Here is a 23,266-nt window from a genome sequence, read left to right as displayed (position 1 = left end):
AAATATAGGTCATTTTTTTCATATCTATTGGTTAACTCCTAGTAACCAATATAACCTAACCTAACCTAAAGTAATAAACAAACAAAGGAAAACCCTCCTTGATGTAATTTGTTTTAAAAGTAAGGAAGGGTTGCTAGTGCTCAAACCTTTGTATGAAAACGTCAAAGTAATTTTTTTAAGTGATTTAAAGTGCCAAGCTAAAAGAAACATATTAAAAAAAAGCTGTTTATCTTAATGAAGACTTGCTTGGGCAACGAAAAATCCCCCCCCCCTCTCCTATAATAAACAATATATTCAAAAATAATGAGGTGGGGGGTTTCTGTGCTCGACTTTGCACTTAATGGGAAACCAACAATTAATCTTTTTTCAGGTGAAAAGTGTGATAGACAATGCAGGAAAACTTAGCACAGACCAGCAAAGCAAGAAAAAGAAAACACAAATGCAAGAAGACTTTCAGGTTCAATTATATTCAATAAATCTTTTATCCTTGTTACATTCAAGAGATTATAAAACATTAAACAAGCCATTCATTAATATTACTGGCAGTTAGGGTTGCCCAGAATAAATAATAATAATCATAATATAAGGGGTATTTTTTCCTTTGCCTATCCCTGGTAGGGGCCCTAACCCATTGAGGCCTATACCGTCCTGCAGTGCCCTAACCCTTTGGGGTTACCCAGTATAATCTCACATGACCTGACCTAAAGTTATAAACAAACATAAGAAAATGCACCCCCCCCCCCCCAAACTTACTTTAGATTTATTTTTTTTAAAAGGGAGGTTACGTGCTCTACTATGAACTTTGAAGAAAACTGCGAAAAAAAAGTCTTATTAAGAATTTATCATTACAGTCTTTCTAAAATTTTCTTTTAAATATACTTACAAAATTAATATTTTTTTCTGTTTAGTCTCGGCCTAAGCCAGCAGACTATGATTCTGCCTGGTATGAGGAGTCAGATGGACAGTATTATAACCAGTATGACTGGTATGAGGATGAAAATGGAGAGTGGCAGTATGATTACAGGTTAGTAGTACTATACACCAGTATTACTAGTAGTATAACCAGTATCACTAGTATTATAACCAGTATGACTGGTATGAGGATGAAAATGGAGAGTGGCAGTATGATTATAGGTTAGTAGTACTAAAAACCAGTATCACTAGTATTATAACCTGTATGACTGGTATGAGGATGAAAAGGGAGAGTGGAAGTATGATTATAGGTTAGTAGTACTATAACCAGTATCACTAGTATTATAACCAGTATGACTGGTATGAGGATGAAAATGGAGAGTGTCAGTATGATTAAAGATTAGTAGTACTATAAACCAGTATTACTAGTATTATAACCAGAATGACTGGTATGAGGATGAAAATGGAGAGTGGCAGTATGATTATAGGTTAGTAGTACTATAAACCAGTATCACTAGTAGTATAACCAGTATTACTAGTATTATAACTAGTATGACTAGTATTATAACTAGTATGACTAGTATTATAACTAGCATGACTAGTATTATAACTAGTATGACTAGTATTATAACTAGTATGACTAGTATTATAAATAGTATGACTGGTATGAGGATGGAGAGTGGCAGAATGATTATAAGTTAGTAGTACTATAAACCAGTAACACTAGTAATATAGCATTAACAAGTCAGACTTTGAATAATGTATAAAAGTTGTATGAAGAAACAAATAAATATTTAATTGTGTATTAATTATTAAAATTAAATGATGCAACTCAATCATTCGAAAGCAAAGTTGTTTATTTAAAAGGCTAAGAATTATAAGGAAGAATCACAATTAAGATACTTTTTGGTGACCATCATTTTAGGTGTTCCAAAGGACAAACAAATGACGAGAAAGCAATAAAAAAGTTGAATTTGTGGAAGAAGTTAAAACTATACGTCTTTTTTCGAGAAAGCAATAAAAAAGTTGAATTTGTGGAAGAAGTATACGCCTTTTTTCAAGAAAGTAAAGATTATAAACTATGTATAATCTTTTTTAATTTAAAAGAATGGTAAAAATTAACTTATTTTCTATTTTATAGATTAGAAGAATATGGTTATGTATTAACAGAGGAGGGAGAATGGGTTCAACTAGAAGGATATGATGAAAAAGTGCCTTATTATGTACAAGGAAAGGGCATATTCAAATCTATAAATCGATCACAAATTAATAAATTAAAGTAAAAATAGAAAAAAAACTTTTACAAAATATATTTAGCAATGAGTGAATAAAAATAGACACAATGCCCCTAGAAGTTTCGATGGACCCGGCCTTGCTAGGTGGGTAAAGTCTAGCCCCCCTCTTTCATTTTTAGATTTGAAAAGGAAATTTAAAAAAAAAAGTTAGGGGTGGGTATCTTTACTTAGTGGCGATTTTTCTTTGGAGGGTGGTGGTACCCTCCCCTAAAATAGTTATAATCCTTCCCTGTAAAGGAGAGCCATTTCGGTTCAGCGGTTACAGAGATCCTTCGGTACAAACACACAGGGACAGATACTCTTACTTTGATATTAGGATACTAGTAGCTGTGGCCCTAGCTTTTTGGATCAAATAAATAGCCTAAAACCACTCTGGACCTATGTAAAGAATCCCTAAGCAAGAAAATCTTAAGCTTCAGACAAAAAATCTCACTACTTTATATAATAGTATATATATAAAAAATGTTAAGTATCAAAAATTAAATTTGAATGCCTATGTTACTAGAAGAAGAATCAGCGGGTAAGCCTGGAAACAATCAGCTTCAACAGCCAAATGGATCGGTACCGGGTCAACAAATTATTCCAGATTCTAAATCACAAAAAGGTAATCACCATTTTGAAAAAATGACCTTTAAAATGATATAAAACTGGATTAATATATTACCTGGTACATGATATACCAGATTATCATGTACTTTAATAAAGTGAAACTCCTAACTGGTTAAAATAACGATACCCCCCATCCACCTCTTTACCCCATCCCGGATGAACAACTGACCAATAGATTAAGTCAATGTTAGTAACAATTTTCCTCCTGTCATAATATTCAAAAAATATCAAAACTCTTAACCAATTTTTAAAATAAAAATATCAAAAACTAATAGCCAATTTATTTTTAAACAAAATAAATTATGTTTATTTAGGTGGTTTGGCTGGTGCTGCAGCTGGTCAACTTCCCAAAACAGCTGCTGATCCCTCCCTGACAGCTGTTGCAGCTGCTGCCAATGGTTCAGTGGCAGCTGCTGCACTAGATCCCACACAATATACAGACAGTACACTTCCACCAAGGAAACAACAATTGTCACACTTAGAACTATCTTTTTTAATTATACTGTGTATTTTTAATATAAAATAAAAAGTATTGGCTAATTTAACCCACTTACCCCTGTCAGGAATCCGTCATTAATATCTTATTTTCTTTATTGATGTGGGGATTTTTTTATCAGAAAGAAATATGCCTTATGCCTTAAAAACTGGTGTTATCAAAGTGCTTTATTTTGAAATATTAATTAAGTAATACCAAATTACAATGTTATTGTTTCAACAACTTAACACTAAATGCAGATAGTGATCAACAGGCTTGAAAAGAAAAGACAAATAGTTATGTATCTCATCTTATTATAGACAGCGTTCCACAATTATTAAAATGGAAAAAATATGATTAAAATCATTTGTGTTAGCCTCTAGATCCCGAAGGTCCGGGCTAACAAAACTGGTATTAATCTTTTGGTTTTTGTTTCAATTTTCGTGAAAAATTGGCTGTAATACGATGCATTGCATGATTTTTTCAGAATGGCTAAGAACCGGTTCTAATTCAGCGTAAATCAATCGTGTTAGAATTATTATTAAAAAGTAAGATTTTTTGTGACATTTTGTTGTTTGTTGCAGACCAGCAGACTATGATGAGTACTGGTACCAGGCAGATGACGGGTACTGGTATAACGAGTATGATGATATGGGTTATGAGTTTGCTGATCCGGAGGTATGGCAATAGTTTCAGAGTAGCTACGCCACTATAAGTTATAACAGGAATACTGCATAGAGAGAAATAATATTCTTTTGACAACTTTTTCACCGGTTAATGATCTTGTGCTTTTCCTCAAAGTGCTTAGGAAGCCCAAACCCCCCCCCCCCCTCCTAATTTTAGATAGAGTGAAAATAAGCAGGGAGGGGACAATAGATCTAAAATTCTTATTTCTGACAGTCTTGGACTTTGGGTACCAGAACACATGCAACTTTTATTATATTGGCAAATTTCAAAGACTTTAGGTACCAGCGCAAAGAATGCCGCTAAAACAATTATTCCCAAAGCAGACGACTCTTACTGAACTAACCAATACAAATACTAGCAGACAATTTAAAAACAAATTCAAAACAAGTTTATTTTGGCTTTTAAACAAAATAGTTTTCTTCTGAGAATGGGTGGGATAAACCAGTAATTCTACTGTGATACTTCTGTAACTATTCATTCTAATCAACCCCTTGTCAAATATGAAAACAAACCCCATTTATGGTATTATTTTGTAAGAAACTACCAGTACTTTTATGATAAATTACAGACTATTCACAGGAAAATAAGACAGGATAACCTAATTTTAAATTTTTTTCTTTTAGTGTTTAATAATTTCTTATTATACAAATCTAATAAAGATTGCTATATCTAAATTTTTGGAATTTTCCAGATATATCTGGTTTTGAAGATATTGAGTTAGAACTCTAAAATTGAATTAATTGCCCATTGTCCCCTCCCTTACTCCCTGGAAAATAAGGAAGGAATAAGTTTTTCTTATGCTTAACTTGTTCGGGAGGAGGAGGCTTTAACTTTATCTTTTGAAAACAAAACAAAATATTTTTCGCAATTTACTGGATTTTACTTGTTTTTAAATTATTGTTTCTATGCAAAATTTTTTTTAAAAATATTTTTTTATCTTAGGATGATGGTGAGGAAGTTTTGATAGTAGACGGAGACAATGTAGTCAAAGCAACAACTCTCCAACAAACAGCTGCCTTATCAGAAGCTGCTGTAGTCCAGCAGCCGCCTCAAGTTATGACTGCCAGTCAACAGCCACAGCCGCTTCCACAGCAGAAGGTTGAACAGCCGCCCCAACAACAACAAATTGCTGCTCAAAAGGTAAAAAGCCAAATTAAAAAAAATATTTCCTTTTTTATTTGTAAATTTACATTTTTAAGTTATCAATTAATACCAATATATATACATATATGTTTATTCATATTTCTGTAACCCCTAAATATACCTCATATCTGATTGGATGGGTATTCACCTTACCTGCCAATCATTAGCATGCATGAAATGGTATTGATAACATATTTTTATGATTTACTTGTCTTAATTTAGGTTGAAGATACAGCTTTATCCTTAAGTCAACAACCTTCAGTGCAGACAACAGGGTATCAAACAACTCCACTTCAAGCCGGCCACCAACCCACACCTCTACAGGCTGGCCACCAACCAAGCCCTGTGCCAGCCGCTAGCCAACCAGCTGCAAAGCAACAGGCTGTATCAAAACAGAGGTCAACCGATGGATTTTCAGCTGTGTTTAGCAGTCTTGAAACCACGGCAACCACACCCAACCCTGCTGTTTCACCAGCCCCGGTAATATCTCAAGAATCATCGCCAGCAATGCCATCGTTACCAGTGGCAGCCCCAGCTGTCAAAGAACAGCCACTGCAAGCAGCACAAGTTGTACAACCACCCGTAGCAATTGCTCCTGTACAGCAATTGCCGCCCGCGGCTGTTGCACCTGTACAAGAGCCAGCTCCAGTTGCTGCTGAGCCGGTTAAACCGCCACGTCCGGAAGATTTTGATGATTACTGGTACCAGGATGATGATGGCAGCTGGAGAAATGAATACACAGACCAGGGATGATACATGTTATTTCAACTACATTTAAACCTTGAATCAAAAGTCCACAAAGTTGCTAGTCTAACGAATAAGAAAAAGTCGCTACTAAAATTTGGGGACTATCAAACAGCCTGATATTACTTCCCTTCATGTCCATATAAAAATATATAAAATAAATTTATAATCACGCATAAGTTTGATAGTCTTGGTCTTATTACATTATATTTTGGAATTTAACTCGTATTCAAGTTAAAGTTAAATATCAAAAAGTATAAATAGTACGAAAAGATGAAATTTCTGTAAACTATATAAACTGATCACTAAGTTCAAATTAGAGTTACTTGTAAAATATGAACAAAAATGAAATCTTTAAAGAGTAATTTTAGATTATATTTTTTAAAATAAATTGAAAATAAGGAAGGGGGCGGGGAGTTGTATCATATGCTTAGATAAAGGAGAGGGGTGTATTTGTGCTTGACTATACCTTTTGAGGGAAACCACTACTCTATTTGCACTTGATATTAGTTTATTATTACTTTGATCTTGTGCCAGATTATTTTGTAATCTAATATAATAAAATTCAAAGCAGGCTAAAATAATGAAACCCCTCATACACCCACTTTAACCCTATCCCCATTGCTTTTACTTGATGATCGAAATGACCAATAAGTGATGTCCGTGATAGCAACTTAAATTGACGACAATTATAATAATGCCATAATATCCACTTATATTCCATATACATTTTTTAAAGAAAATCATGTATTAATTTTGTGCAGGGTTACGAGTTTGCTGAGGATGACGAATTCTATTCCGAAGCAGAACTCAATAAAGCTGAAGAAGACATGAAAAAAGAGAAGCTTCCCTCTGGTCAACAACAACAACAACAAAATCTACAACAACCTTCCTCTAAGCCGCCAAATAATATTGTAGCCTCGCTGAAAGATCCCCGCGGGGCTGGCAAGCCTGCGAGGTCAGGCAGCAAAGAGAAGCCGGCGGATTATGAGGATGGGTGGTATCAGGAAAGGATTATTAATATAATGGTTTCAAATTTCAATAGGTTGATGTTTATATAATGGTGGTTTATAGATTTTATTTTATCTTATTTGTATTTCTTTTTATAAAATAAAGTAATATTATTAAAAGAGAAAGAAACTATTTAGGCCTTTTTTTTTAAATCAACATTAAAGTTTAATATATTTTTATTTTCAATGCGAACAATTTCAATATCATGTCATACACTTAAAGTCAAGATTTTAAATATTTTTCGATGAAATGCGTTTAGGTAGGTTGATGTTAAATTTAATCTAAAAAACTGTTATATTGTTGTTGTTGCCCTATTTATAGACCCCATTGGCTTATTGGTTGTTTATAAGTGTTATAATAAAAATCCTTGAAACCAGGACTATGATGGTAACTGGTACAACGAATATGACGAAGCTGAACCTGAAGACGTTGGCACCAACGGATTCGCTCCCACCGTTCCCGACACTGCTCTTGACACGGCTGTCAGAGATGCTGACGGCAGTGTGATTAGCAGCATGCAGGGAACGCCGCCTGGAAAGGGGGCCAGACAGCCCTCGTCAGGGCCTAGCTTTGACAGGGCAGAGTCCGTGGCACCCATAACCCAGTCGCATTTGAAAGAACGGTCCCGCCAGAATCCTAAGGACAGGTGGCAGTGGGCATTTACCAGGATTGTCCAGGTTAGTTTAGTTATGGTTTGGTCACATTTTATACTGGGATATGGGAAAAAGACAATGGGTGATAACTTAATCTTTTTCCAATTAACATAAAAAAATCAGTCTTTATTGATGAGAAATGTCAAAAAAAAATATAATTTACCATCCACACACTTACCTTTAAAAATCATATGCTGCAAAAGGCAAAAAATCTTAGTATTTAGATGAAGGTTAAATTATCGTCCATTGTCCTCTCTTCCCTGAATTTATTAATGTTGGTGATTATGTTGTGATATTAATGTTGTTTAATGAGTTTTTTTAATGATCAAGGTTGTCTTTTATAGGTTTAGATTTAGGCATTTGAAATAAAGAACAGTTTTAATATTTAGCTATTTTGGTTTATTTGAATCATGTTAGAGATAATCTAAAATCATATTGAGTCATAAATGATAAATATACAATTAATATTACATGATCATATTCGATTAAAATCACTAAATATCTTTCAGTTTCTTGTATTGAATTAAAAGGTACACAATTTGATTTTAGAGAGTTTTCCTACAACCTTGATTAAATTTGAAACAATAAAATGTATGACCATTTATTAAGGACTAAAAGAACCTAATTTTGGCTTGATAATAACGTTTTAATGTTGTACCGATGTAGGTTTTTTTAATAACTGTAATATTTTGAGTTTATTTTTTATGTTCTACAACTAAATAAAATTTTGGTTAAGCCGCGCCGTGTAATAAAACAACTGGAGAGAGAAAGACAGGCCAGGGACAACAGAATAAAACAAGAAGCTCTAAAGAAACAACAAGAACAACAGGAAGAAAAACTTAAACAAGAAGCGGAGCTGAAAGCAGAATTAGAGGCTGAGAGGCTTGAGCAAGCAAGAAAACAGAAACTAGAACAAGAAAGAAAGGATAAGCTTGAGGCTGAGAGAAAAGAAAGAGAAAGACAGGATAAGATAGAAGCAGAAAGAAAAGAAAAAGAACGGCTAGCCAAACTTGAAGCAGAAAAGAAACAGAAAGAACAACAAGCAAAGATAGATGCTGAAAAAAGAGAAAAAGATAGACAAGCCAAAATTGAGGCAGACAGAAAAGAAAAAGAATTAAAAGCCAAGCTAGAAGCGGAGAGGAAAGAAAAAGTAAGAAAAGAACGTCTTGATTTTGAAAGGAAAGAAAAGGAGAGAAAATTAGCAGCTGAAAAAGCTGCAAAATCTGGCGATCCTTTTAAGCTTCCTAAACCAGCTGATTATGAACAATGTTGGTATGAAGGAGAGGATGGCCTTATGTATAACGAATACGATGATGAGCTTGAAGAAGGATTTTACTACGAGGGTACTGAGTTCGACCCCGCCAAATCTCTACCGTCCAGCTACAAAGGCATTCCTCGGCCTAAGGACTATGACGACTTCTGGTATGAGGGGGAGGATGGACAGATGTACAATGAATATGATGATGAGCTGCTTGATGGTCAGTTCTATGAGGATCCTGTGATTGTTAATGGTGCTATTGAGAAAGTAGTCACAGATGCCACAAAGCAAGTAGTACAAAGTAAGCAATCAAAAGCCGATGCTGATGCGGCTAAATCAGCTGAGGAAGCGGCAAAAGCTGCTGCTGATGCCTCCAAGAAGCTTATCAAAGGTGCTGGAGGCAGTCTGATGAATTCAATTAATCAAAAGACAAAGCCAGCCGAAGCAGCTAAACCACAGGCTGCGCCTGCTTTAGGGTTCGGCGGACTTGGCGGATTATTTGGTAAGCAAGAGCAAGTCAAACAGCCACAACCAGCAGCCAAACCATCAGAACCTAAAACGGCTGTAAAGCCTCAAGTTGTTCAAAAACCAGTAGAAGCCGCTAAGCCTCAGCAGCCCAAAGTACAACAAGCAGCAGTAGCCGTCAAACCTGCAGAACCAGTCAAAAAGCCGCTGACACCAGCCCAGGAAGCCATCAAGGCGGCCGAAAAGCCGGAAACTTTTAAGATGACCGCCAAACAAAGATGGAAATGGGCTTATAAAATGACCAAAAAGGTAACAAGAATGAAAATAATCATAGCTCTGCGGAATATATTTAGGACAATTAGACCGCTGGCATTATATAATCATCTCTATTGGCTTTCAAGTTTAGTTTTGTTGACTGTTATTTATTCACTTCTGTATTTTGTAATTTCATTTGAATGTTTACTTTTTTTTATTATGATAATTTATTTATTTAGTTTTAATTGGTTACATTACAACTTTTTTACAAATTACTTTAATGTCTCTGAGTATTTCAAATCTTCCAATTAGTCTAGCATAGAGAGTTTTTTGAAATGGTAATATCTTTCTTTGAAAAATTTTAATTAAATTGTTTTAATGAAACCAATAGAACTAAAATTATAATAATACTTCATTTATGATAAAAACTATGGCATGATAAATGCATTCTATTATTTACCTAAAATGTAATAATTCTAATAGCTTATTTACTTTCTATAATTGTTTTCCAAAGAAGGTGTCCTAACTTTTTAATATTTTTTTAAAGCAGCTAGTCGGTGCTTTCAGTGATTAGTAGATGTAAAATGATCTATAGAATTTAGATATGAAATCGGTTATTTTGTAGACCTCTTATTTTTAAAGTAATTTAAGTTTTTAAAATTAAGTTGGTTTTAAGGTACTAAAACACAGCAAAGAAAGAAGCCAATTGCCATAAGCCAAAAGTTAGTAAGATCTTTAATTTGTCACCTTACTTTTTTAATTCTGTCGGGTAGGTAATTATTGAGAAAAAAAATTTAAATTTAAGTTGGTTTTAAGGTACTAAAACGCAACAAAGAAAGAATTATGAACAAAATTAGTAAGATCTTTAATGTAACACCTTACTTTTTGAATTGGTTAGTTACAATTCTTAAAATAAACTTATCATTTTTTTTTATAGTTTTATTACTTTTTTTTCAATTTTGCTTGGAATGGATTAGTAATAGTTTTGTCATTCTGAAGGTATATATGAAGACTAATTACTAATTTTTTTCATAATGGCAATTCTTTGTTGCGTTTTAGTACCTTAAAACCAACTTAATTTTTTTAAAACTTAAATTACTTCAAAAATAAGAGGTCTACAAAAAAAAAAGCCGATTGCATATCTAAACTCTATGGATCATTTTACATCTAATAATCACTGAAAGCACCTACTAGCTGTTTTAATAAAATATCCAAAAAGTTAGGACACCTTCTTTAGTCAGATATCTAAATTTTGGATAAAATGCCAAAAATAGCATAACAAATTGTCTGACCTTAGTTTGATGTATAAGTTGAATATTTACAAGAATAATAACATAACTATATAGCATGTTTTAGAAAATATTAATGAACTTTATATAATACATAATAGTGAATATATTTGTCCTATCAGCTTTCAAATTCTTCTAAATACATTGTAATTAGCTATTATTATTAGTATAGCCTACATAATTTTCAAGCAAAAAAAATTAGAGAAGTTAGACGAATTTAAGATTTAAATTTTGAATTTATAGTCCTACTTATAAAATCAAAGCTAAAAAAACAGATTACCAAATAGATTAAATTTTCCAAATGTAAGAGTAACTTTGCTCCAAATTTAAAAGAATAGGGAAGTAAAAAAAAAGTTAAGGAGAGAAAAAATGAATGGATAAATTTGGGAGATGGAAAAGTGACTTACTGGGACACAAAGAAACACTCAGTAGTTTTAATCATGTATTGTTTGACATTAGTTTGAGGACAAGAAACTTAAAGTTATGAGCCGCAGGCTTAGGCCAACAAATATGAGACATTTTCTTTTCATGTATTATTTCTTTCCATGAAATCATTAGATATTTTTTCAGAGGGAATAAATTTGATTTAGCCATACTAGAATTTGTGTTTTGTTTATTTCCCTTTATGGCATTAAATTGGGTGAGCATTGTGAAAAAATAAAATTATTTTCCACTTAAATTAACAAGAAATACCAACAACATTACATGATTAAAACCTCTGATTGATTGTCCCTGCATCCGTGTTTATCTGTAGTTATTTGAATTTAAGTTTCAAGGTCGAATGTAAAAGTGCAAAACGTCAAGAATATTAGGAATATGTGTGCTGGAAATTCCTGATATTTTTTTGCTAGTTAATAGTTAATAGTTAAAGTCAAGTTTTAAGCCAGTTGGGACATTTTACTACATAGCTCCTAAACTATACGTAGCACAGGAATCGTTTTTATATTTCCAAAAAATAGACTTCATAGCGGTTCTAATGATATGCATACCGTTTTTCTACTATTATCACAAGCCGCGCAATCTAAATTTTAAAAATGTCCGCATTTTTTTTGCACACCCTTTAAAACCATAATTGTTATGCAATATTTTCTTTTTTATACCAATGAATTTGGCGCTATTGATTTAACAACAAATAAATTTTCAAGCTTGGGGGGGGGGGTAATAAAAATCAAGTTTTTATATTGATTCAATATTGTATCCCTTAATCCCTGGTACAAGTTGTACAAACATTCTGCATCTACACAAGATTATCCACCATCCATTATTCATATTATACAAGAATACTTTATATACAAAGTAGTAAAAAAAAATATTTCAAAATAGACAAAATATTAGTTAATTATATAACACTAGCGGCTACGCCTATAAGGGCATTTAAGGAGGAGAAAGGGGGAAATTAACTCTCCTGATCCGCCCATATTTTATATTTTAGATTTATTGTTGATGGTACTCTCCCCCAAAATAGTTATTCCCATAACCAACAAGAAGCTTCTTTCTAAAGGAGAACAATATCGGTTCAGCGGTTAGCGATATTCTTCGGTGAGGACTGACAAACAGACACACAATAACACACAGAGATCCTTTTTACTTTTATATGAGGATTGACCAATTAAACGAAGATTTACCTTTAAAGATCTTTATTAAATTTTTTGAATAAGGGATTATAGAACTATATAGAACCGGTATTAATCTAGCGGATATTAATCGGTTTTGAAGTCATACTGGAAAACATTTAATTAGATTTGTAATAGTTTTATAACTGCCTTATATTTTCTATCAATATAATAATGCATGAAAGGTTTCGTGAATTTTAAAGTTTACTTCTTCAAACTTTCAGATATTTAGTTGTTTAGTCTAACATGCCTGTTTTTAGGAAATACTAATTAGTTTCCTAAATATCGACTTTAAAAAATATTAATAATAATAATTATTGAACAAATATACTTTAGTTATGCATAATACTTCAATATGTAGAGAAAAAACTATAATTAAAACAGAATAAAAAGTTTGTACTTATTACTAAATAAAATATTAATGTTTGTCATATGAACAAAATTATTTGCATTTTAAAGAAATTTTGTCTCAATAATTTTTGTATGTAAAACTATATACTCTTAAAAAAGATTACGTTATTTCAAAGAAACTATCTATGATACAAAGTAGCTTGATGTCTGTCCGTCTGAAGCTTAAGATCTCAGTAACCGCTGAACCGATTGGGCTCTACTCCTCAGGGATAATACCTACTGGTCCTGTGATGTTTTTAAGCTATTTTCCTGGGGGGTGAGACACACCCAACCCCACCAAAAACTAAAAAAACCATCCCCCCAAATTTTTTTTTTACATTTTTTGTAAAATCTCAGTAACTGCTGAAAAAATTGGGCTATACTCTTCTGGGAATATACCTACAGGTCCTCTATTTTCTAGGAGGGTGGGACACCCCAACCCCCCTAAAAATAAAAAAAATCCCCATTTCCAAATTTTTTAATATTTTTTTTTTGGAAACAAAAACCAGTAATTGGGTTGGGGGGGCCCCACTGCACCATTGGGCGAAGCCCCCATGAACCCCCCCCCCCAAAAAAAAGAAAAATAAAAATAAAAAATTCACACAAAAAATTTTTCGGGCTTTTTGTAACTTTAAAAAATTTACATCTTTAAAAAGTTGTTGCAATTATAGGTATTATATAAAATGTGGTCCAATCAGTGGGACTATTGGAGCTTGCGCCGCATACGGGGTACTTGCTTATGCTCACCCCGTACGAGATATACGGTGAACAACCTGGGTTTAATTTTTACAAATTGAAATTTTTGTGCATACGGCGCACAACCTGGGTTTAATTTTACCAAAGAGTAATTCGGCAAAGAATAACTTATTTGAAAATATAACTAAAAAATTATTCTGGAGGGTTGACTTTCCATTACCTCATGGGGCGAAGCCCCTAGAGGCTAGGGGCGAAGCCACTAGTTGTTTATAACTTGCTAAAAGGTTGAAGATAAAATATATTTTGAACAGGAAAATTTACGCGGAAATTTTTCGATTTTTATTATCATATTCTTGAAAATTAGTCTGAGAACCAGTTCTAATCCAGCAGATATTTATCAGTTTCGAAGCCATTCTGGAAAAATCAATCTTTTTCTAAAAACATAAAATATTTTTGTTCTTCTGACAAAACCTTTTTTTTCTATTTAAATTGTTGTGCTTACTTTTCAATCTTTCTAATTCCTTTCAGTGCTGTATTAACTTATTTTAAAGTATCTTATTTATAAATTTATCATTGCTTAAATAATAAAAGAAGTGCATAAAACATTTAGAAATCTAAAATTTTTCTTCTGTTTAGAAAATAATTTTGGACTACTTTTTCATCCCATTAAATTAAGGGAAATCTTTTGAATACCAGTCAATTCTTTGATTGCACGACTTTTATCTTTCAGAAGTTGAGATAATTTATTGGCAAAGTCATTTCATTTTCATTGATGTCCTACGTTTGACCTAGCGGAAAAGAACAAAATGGAATACTTTGAATAAGCATAGAATTATCTAAGCATATCTACTTAAATTTTAAATATAGGAATTTACCAGACATTACTTTTTAGAAAAGAATTATTTTAAACCTCCTAAATTAATAAAAAGATACAACACAATGAAATGTAAATACAGCACTTTCCTCTTTTCTTCTTTCATCTAAAAGTTTTATAAATGAGCTTTACTTATATGACAGTAAGGTGCTCAATTTTGCTTCACCCAAAAGTTTTTTTAGAATAAAATAATATTTTCATCTAAATTTTGTGTCAGTTTAAATTTATCTATAATTTCACAATTCATTTGAAAAGTAAAACAAACTTGAAAAAAGCTCGGCAGCCGCCATATAGCCGTTTATTTTCTGCTGTATAGAAATTTTTGTTTATACAAGTAAAATGCAACTTTGTTTAATAAGAAGACTCTTGCTAATTAAGTGGCTTATTGTCGGCTACCAACCCCTTATTATAAATTATGTTTTTATTGTATTTGTATTTAGATATATTATTAAAATTCTTGAAAATTTATACTTATGTCTGTTCATTATAGCTGCATTATAGAAATATTTTTAATATTCAAATGACTGCTTATTTTTATTTAAAGAATGTAAATCGGTATTTAATTCACACAAATCCTATTAAAAAAACAATCTTTAAGTTTGTCTACCTACTCTCTGTCAGAATAAAAAGCCTTCTAGTTGATGTGGGCAGAGCCGCAATTAAATAAAATGATAATAAATTTAATTACCAATTTACACTCTTTTAACATAATTTTTTTAGCTTAAGAGGTAAAATCACAATGAAAATTATTCTCATGCTTAAAATAATCTTTTTCTTCTCTAATATATAGCTCAACATTTCAATTATAAAGGTGAACTACTGGAAGTTAGACAAGACAAAACACGCGGCTGCCGTGGCCCCTGCCCAAGCTCCACCAGCTGCTGTCCCAGAGGAGAACCGCGGCCTACCACGTCCTGCAGATTATGATGACTATTGGTATGAAGCCGAGGACGGACTCTGGTACAATGAATACGATGATGAGCTGGAGGAAGGACAGTTCTATGAAGAAATACCAGAGGAAGAAGGTTATCCTAAGCCTGATCTTACTGCTGTTGTTGACGAGCCTTATGTTGAGCCAGAACCTGTCCCGGCACCTCAGCCAGTGCCACAGCCGCAAATACAAGTTGCTGTGCAGCCAGCCAAGCCTCAGCCAGCAGCACAAGCACCAGCTGCAAAGCCAGCAGCCACTAAACCTGTACCTGACAAGGCAGCTAAAGAAGCAGCTGAACTTAAAGCCGCCCAGGAGGCAGAGCTTAAAGCTGCTCAAGATGCTGCTAAAGCAGCAGGAGCTGCTGCTAAAAATATGCTGGGTGGTGCAATGAGTTTTGGTGGTGGCCTTCTAGGAGGTCTTGGGGGTAAACCACAGCAAAAGCAGCAGGCAGGATTCAGTATTGGTGGTTTCAATTTGGGACCACAAAAACCACAGCCACAAAACCAACAGCAAAAGAAACCAGTACAACCTCAGCAGCAGCAACAACAACAACCTGGCAAACCACAGCAACAAGGACCTTCTGGCCAACAGCTGGGGCAACCTGGACAACCACAACAGAAATTACCACCAGGAGCAGTGCCCTTGCCAGGAATGCAACAAGGACCCCAAGGTTTGCGACCCCAGGGTCCACAACAAGGACCTCAGGGACCAAGGCCTCAAGGTCCGCAACAAGGACCTCAAGGACCACGACCTCAAGGCCCACAACAGGGACCTCAAGGAGCACGACCTCAAGGCCCCCAACAAGGACCTCAAGGAGCACGACCTCAAGGCCCACAGCAGGGTCCACAACAAGGAGCACGACCTCAAGGGCCTCAGCAAGGTCCCCAAGGTGTAAGACCTCAAGGACCACAAGGTGCAAGACCTCCGGGTCCCCAACAGGGACAACAAGGTGTTCGACCACAAGGACCTCAACAAGGAATGCGACCCCCCGGACCACAACAAGGACCCCAAGGACCACGACCTCAGGGACCACGACCTCAGGGACCACAACAACAGCAAGGACCACCAGGTCAGCCAAGAATACAAGGTCCTCAAGGTCCACAGGCAACAACACAAATGAAACCAAAACCAATGATGAAAAAACAAGAGGCAGTTAGTCAACCCTCAGTTGACAAACAAAATGCTGATGCTGCTAGGGCTAAACCAACAGAAGAGGGCAACGTACAGGCTGTTAATGGTGATCAGACTGCTCAAGGTGATGCACAAAAGGTTGTGAAAAAGGATGGGTCAGAGGAGAAAGAGTTGACCAAAGAGGACAGCAAAGAAGGAGATAAGCCAACTATGAAACAACGCGAAGAGAGACACATCAACAAGACAAGAACAATGAGACCAAAGGAGAAGTGGGAGTGGGCCTTTGGAAAGATCATGAACACAATCGAGGTAAGGGTTGTCATAGCACCCTTACACATATAGTTACACATAACATGTCCTGCTACCACACATAGTTACATCCAAGTAGATAGAACCTTAATTCTGCCAGGCTAATTCTGGAATGTAATAATCTGACAGACACAGATTGCTTTTGCATGATGGTGCTCTGCATACAACCCAACATGACAGCCTGCATCACCTCAGCCAACCTTTAGATATATATAAATTAAATTATTCACTTTCATAACTTGCTTCTTTGTAGACAGTTTAGTAGCCTGACCTACATTTGCATCCCAGAAATCAATTCTTTGCTACATAGTTGACTGTGTAGTCTTTAGGCAATCTTCAGTTTTAATATTTCACTCATTTTTAGCTTGCTTGCATGATTTAATTTTTATTTTGTAAACAAAGGAGTCAAGATTTGTGTTATTGCATGGGCCATATTTAAAAGAGCAAACAAAGTTAGGAAATAGTTAAATCCTTGTGAAATTTATAAAAACTCAGGGGCTTTACCTGAAACAGGAAAATTGACATTGAGTCAGTAATAAAAACTGAATCTTATTTTAACATATTTTTTATTTATTCTTTATTTCTCATCTATTGTATACCTAATTCAAATTTAATTTCATACAAATATCACATGGTTTAGATTATTTCAAATTTCTGGAAACCATTCCCTGTCCCTGTTCTGGATACAACTTTCATACCTGGAAGTTTTGTCAAACTTTCAAGATGATATTTGATCTATTTCAAGAATTTAGATTGAGATTTTCATATTCACTCAAACATTTGGTTCCAGTCAAAATAGATTTATTTCCCATTTAGATGTTAAAAGTTTGCATGTTAGCAATATAGCATTGATAATTGTTAGATAGTTGTAGTTTAAATTATCATTGTTTAAGGTTACAAGAAAAGGTCAACGGGTCAACATTTGAAGAAGATTAATTTGTCTTTCTTTGACCTAATTGTTATCCCTCACTATATAGTGTACTTTTAACAATCTTTTGCAATATTGACAAAATATTTTATTTAACTTTTTAGGTTTTCAACATTCTTTTTAGGAGAATTAACTCTTTTAGGTTATTTAAGTATTTTTTTAAAAATTCCTACATGCTTGATTGGTTGAGTGAGAGTCATGTGATATCTAAATTATACCTGTAAACAGAAACATAACAGAAGAAGGCCAAATGAATAGAACTTTATTAACATGCAGACAAAAGAAGTATAAATGGCGGGAAACAGACACTACTCCAAACTTAAGAAGTCCTGACTGAAATATCAATTAATCAAACAAACTACAGGTCAAAGAGTAACATATTAACTTTATTCTGTGAGGGATGTTTCCTTTGAAGAAAAACTATTTGCCACAACTTTTCTACAAGCTTATTATTGGTTGAAAAGTTGAGAGCGGGATTATCAAAGTTTGGTGCTATACTTTTTTTTTAGTCCAATGGTCCCTCCATCCCTTTCTGATATAGATTTTAATAAATGCACTATTTGCTGAATAGCTTTGTTACTATAATTAATTAATAGACAGATTATCAGGTATAATATTCTGTTTGAAGGTGAAAACTTATTGTATAATTTTAAATATGAAATTACCTATTTCATTAAATGTTTTTTTTTAAATTCTCACAATTTTCCACAATGTGGTCTCAAAATATAATTATCTATTGTATCGTATTATAGACAGCTTTTCGCGGATATTAAAATGAAAGGTTGTAAGATTATAGCTGGTTTTAATATTATGATTTTTATTTTAATATTTGTTGAAAACTTCCTGTAATACGTTGCTATAAATGATTTTTCAGTATGACTGATAACCGGTTAATTTTAGCAGATATTAATCTGTTTTGAAGCCATACTGGAAAACTTGCTTTTTAAGTTTTATCTATTTAAATTCAATTCTACATAGCTTTAAAAAATATATTTAAGACAATCTATTTATTTTGCATTGTTTTGAAACAGTTTTTTTTGTATAGAAAATTACTGTTGTAAAATAATAACAGCCTATTGATGTCTGTCTTTGATTGATGGCTTGTTTTCTTGTATATACCATATTTTTCAACTCATTGTATTGTAATTTTGCTGAAAGGTTTATGTTTGGGTGTGTGTTTGTTTGTGTGTTTTAAAAAGTGTAGCATACCAGGGTGGGAGGGGAAATTGGGCTGTTTATTACACTAGTCCCTGATGTTTTATAATAACGTTGTCTTATTCATTAACAATTTTGTGGACTTTTATTGAATTTTGATTGGTTGGTTCACTAAGTTGAGTGTTTAAGTGTGTCAACCACTAATTTCAATCTACCGAGGGGATATTTTTTATTTATCATCATTGGGGATATACATAAATTTATCGGCCATTGACTTATCCCCTTATATCCCTGGTATCATACAATGATACAATAGTTATAAATGGTTGGAAATTTTAGGTTTATTTGAAGTAAATATTTCAAGTGTTAAATGCCCCCCCTTTCTTTTTTTCCCTCGCTGTCATTTATTTCCATCTTTCTTTCTCTCCTTTATTTTCTCTTTATTATATCTATCTAACTACTTCCTTCAGAGTTATATTGTAATTATGCAATTTTTTCCTATTCATTTTATTCCTCTTTCTTTTATGTCTTTAAAAATAAACAATCCAATTTTTTATTTCTTTATTTCTATCCTTTTTATATTTATCCATCTATCAAATATTCCGGTTTTTCTCTTACATTCTTTCTTAATTTTTACTTTCTCTCTTTTTATTATCTCTCTTTGCCATTTGCATTCTCTCCCATTTGTATACTTTCTCTCTCTTATTATCTTTCTCTCTCCTCTTACATTTTTATCTTTTTTACATTTTCCACCATAGTTTTATATATTTGTCATCTCCCCCCCCCCCTTCTCTCTATCTCTCTCTCTCTCTCTCTCTCTCTCTCTTCTATGTATATTGTATATTTCTCTATTCTTTGGTATCTTAGGTATTTTGTAACTCCACCCCATTCCTATACTACAAATACAACCTCCCGAGGTTGGGAGTATCTTCTGGAGGCCGAGGTGAGGCTGTTCCATGCAGGATAATCAATACACGAGGGTTTGGACTCTCTCTCTCTTCCATTCTTACAATAACTTACTCTTTCTCCCTAGTGTATAAGGATGGTTGGTATAGTGGGTTTTTAAGTATACACACATCAGTAGGACAGGGGCACTCGCTCCAGGGAGTAACAACATTATTATACAATATTTATACCAAGTGATAAGTAGACATTCCTTAAAAAAGGATTGCATAAGTGTGATTAAGGGGCGGCCTAGTCCCCCTAGCCCCGCCCCCTCTCTCATATGTATGACTACTCATGCGAGGGTGGGGTTGTGTGAATGAGTGTGTGGTTATTGTGAATTAAAGTTATAGTAATAAGTTTTCACCTTCACCTGTATAATACTCTTGACTGCTTGCAAATAGTCACGAGCAGAGAAGTAACATAGAGTCACACAGCTGTAGAGTGGCCGCGGTTAAATAACTAATGAAATAGTTTCCATAGAAACCAGAAGCATAAAGTGTTTTTTTTAGTTGATGAACAGGCAGTGTGTTGATATGATACACTGTGAGATGCTGGCATGGATTACAATGCTAACATGAACACAGTCAAGATGGACACAAGGCATTATCCCATGGGATATGTAAGGCCACCCAACCTGTTACCCCACCAGGGGGGTATGGTGCGCCAGCACCCAATGCCCCCCATGGGTATGAGACCGCCACATGGTATGCCACCACCTCTGCCACCTCCCATGCCGACACAGAACCTGTATGTTGAGGAACACATGGATCATCTGGCTGGCAAGCTGGACATGCTGGAGAATGAGCTCAGGTATGCATGGAGAGCTCTGGATGTTCTTTCTCAAGAATATATCAAAATGTGGGAAAGGCTGGAGAAAATGGAGGGTCTCCTGACAGAGCAGCAGACTGTTATCACTCAGTTAATTGATCTGTACACTGTTGATAGCTCTGACAATGCGGATAATAGTTTTGATACTGATGGTGGTGGCAGTGGGAAATTTTCTACCTTTGGTAAGGATCCTGATGAATCATTTTACAAAGCATTGAATGTTGTTCACAGAGACAGCTATCCTGAAACAGCTGGCCAGGGCACTATGTCACATTTTAATTCTGCCAAGGAAGAAAAATCCTCTAAACCATCAAAATCTGGAAAACACAAAAAGAGGACAGAATCACCCAGCCAATCATTGGGCAAGTCTAAGTCATCAAAGCAGAAAAGATCAGAACAGGGCATGCAGATGTCAATGAGAGATGATTCTGAAAATGACATAAAATCAGTCACATCTAGTGTGAGATCAACATCAGAAGCTGGAGAGTTTCCTGTAGGTGAAGATGGCAGCCCTTCGTATGAGAATCTGAATCCAGGGCAGGGTAGTGTAACCTCTCTCATGTCTCAACCTATGATCAAGAGGAAGCTTCCCAAAGTTCCCCCTGTGCCTGAAAGTAGAAGAACAAGAAAGGATGGTTATGTTGATGATATTAATATGGACAGAGCTAAAGATGCTAAAGGACAACCATTAGATTTATATGCACAGATTTCTAAGAAAAACATTTCTAAGAAGCTAAGCCATGAACCTGTCAAACCCAAGGCTGAAAGTACTGAAGCCCTTCAAAATCAGAACATTGTAGGTCCTTCAATATCTGAACAAAAAACTCAATATGATACATTCCCCAAAAGAAAATCCAAGCACAAGGAACAATCAGAGGATCAATTAGCAGAGAATAGTCCATTAACAGTGATTGATGGCACATACAGCTTCTCTTTATCAGATGATAATGTTAAAGATGTTACCCAATTCCTAGACCATGATGAAAAAACAGTTATAGAAAAGTTACCTGTGTCAGCACACCACTCCCAGGAAAGAACACTGCCAAACCCTAATCCCACCAACAATATTATTCTGCCCAAGCCTGGAGGTGACATATATTCCTCTCATCCTGAAGTGGGAAGCAGCAAAGATATGGCTTCCTCCCAGAGAAATATTGAATCTGATAAAAATTACCCATCTGATATTATGTCTATAAAATCCAATAGTATATTCCAGCAAATACAATCCAGAGAATCTGATACTGGGCTTTCAAAAACTAGAAAATTATCTCTCAAAGAGAAGAGGAAACTTAGAACTGAACAGTCTGAACTTCACCTTCAGAAAACGATAGAAGAACAATCCCCAATGCAACAAGCCCCAGTGATTAATAAGCCTGCATCTAGTGAATCTGATGTAAGCATGAGGTCAGATCACAGCATCAGTCCAAAAAGAGAAAGTGGTCACTTAGATTATTTAGACCAGGGCAATGGATTATTTCTATCAGAGCAGCAGGGGGCAACAGCAGTTAATAATGGTAGTAAATCTCGCACTAATGGTAGTAGTATCAATATTCTACCAGTACAACAACAACTATTAGTTAATGTGAAACCTTCATCAAGAGAGTTTGCTGTTTCCAGGGCTCTTGGCAAATATAGACAAAAACAAAAGAAGGAAAGGGAGAGCTTCCATGGAAGTTCTAATTCAGATTCACAAGAAGAGCTTGATCTACAGCCTGAGTCTGGTCTTGAAGGAACAATTAAAAGTATTGATGCTAAGCTAGCTAATATTGAAGAAAAGTTCCAGCCCTCAGAACAATATAGTAGACCTCCAGAAATGGGTGCTAATCAGTCAGGTGAATTAGGACAACATGAAGGTGGACAGCAGGCAGCTGCTGGCGCCAGCAGTATGTACCGAGAGCATCCAAGCATTGGCAGGTCCAGACATCAAAGCACTGAGGAATCTGTAGACTCAGAGGATGAATGGTATCAGCATGAGATGACAAGACTCAACAGGCTGGAGCAAGAGCAGAAAGGAAAGTCTGGCAGTGATAGATTTGCTGCAGCTGCTGGCCAGGGAAGACAACCACTTAGTTCTGCTGGGGATCAGGTTCTTATGAGAGGCCAGATGGGAATGCATGGCAAAGATCCACCTGATAAACCGCCGGACCATGGCGGCCACAGGGACTCTAAAAGGTTCCAGCGCATGCAGACATCAGATGCTGAAGAAGAGTCAAGTGCAACTGGTGGAGCTGATGAAGACAGCGCCACTCAATCAGGTGTTGATACTGATGACTATGAAACTGTTCATCAAGCAGCAGCCGCCATTGTTGGTGATTCCAAGCAACGGCCGGCAAATCTTATCATTCTGCCATCAGAAACTCAGCCCAAATTGTCGGATAGACAGCCAAAGCCTGATTTGCTGCAAGAAGTAACAGCTGCTGCAGCTCAAGCAATTGCTGATGAAGATTATCCTGAACATCTTAGGTAAATAATGTGCTGGCTGTTCAAATTTTAATAAATAGGTTATAGAATTTGACAATAGATTTCTTTTTCACTTTCATATATATACTTTTTTATAAAGGAAATTAGATTTCAAATATTTATACTAAAAATATTAGGCACAGGGGATAGGGCAAGTGAGGAAAAATATTTCATCTAGACAAAAATAAATTATTATAAACTTACATTTAA

At 34.8% G+C, this 23,266-nt stretch overlaps 2 protein-coding genes across 14 annotated transcripts in view; both read left to right on the top strand.

The window, feature by feature from the left end:
* Positions 1-6,633, top strand: part of LOC145311940 (uncharacterized) — a 93,119-nt gene extending 86,486 nt beyond the window's left edge. For all 6 annotated transcript variants that reach the window (XM_080151001.1, XM_080151000.1, XM_080150999.1 and 3 more), the window contains 8 exons: positions 371-457; positions 909-1,024; positions 2,054-2,142; positions 2,713-2,811; positions 3,131-3,275; positions 3,876-3,969; positions 4,921-5,118; positions 5,344-6,633. In XM_080151001.1, coding sequence (XP_080007127.1) covers positions 371-457; positions 909-1,024; positions 2,054-2,142; positions 2,713-2,811; positions 3,131-3,275; positions 3,876-3,969; positions 4,921-5,118; positions 5,344-5,874 — 1,359 coding nt within the window. In that variant the 3' untranslated portion in view covers positions 5,875-6,633. The remainder of the gene's footprint in view (positions 1-370; positions 458-908; positions 1,025-2,053; positions 2,143-2,712; positions 2,812-3,130; positions 3,276-3,875; positions 3,970-4,920; positions 5,119-5,343) is intronic.
* A 622-nt stretch (positions 6,634-7,255) lies between these two features.
* Positions 7,256-23,266, top strand: part of unc-13 (protein unc13 homolog) — a 78,970-nt gene continuing 62,959 nt past the window's right edge. For 3 of the 8 annotated variants that reach the window (XM_080150992.1, XM_080150993.1, XM_080150990.1), the window contains exon 1: positions 20,195-23,059. In XM_080150992.1, coding sequence (XP_080007118.1) covers positions 20,325-23,059 — 2,735 coding nt within the window. In that variant the 5' untranslated portion in view covers positions 20,195-20,324. Of the gene's footprint in view, positions 7,554-8,265; positions 9,562-15,180; positions 16,741-19,429; positions 23,060-23,266 lie in introns of those variants that run through there. The other 5 variants (XM_080150997.1, XM_080150996.1, XM_080150995.1 and 2 more) reach the window with 4 other exon arrangements.

The sequence above is a fragment of the Acartia tonsa genome, chromosome 2 (assembly GCF_053477335.1).
Source record: "Acartia tonsa isolate MP-2025a chromosome 2, ASM5347733v1, whole genome shotgun sequence".
NCBI lineage: Eukaryota > Metazoa > Arthropoda > Copepoda > Calanoida > Acartiidae > Acartia > Acartia tonsa.
Note: the sequence above shows the minus strand (reverse complement) of the source record. Positions and strands in the feature narration are given on the sequence as shown.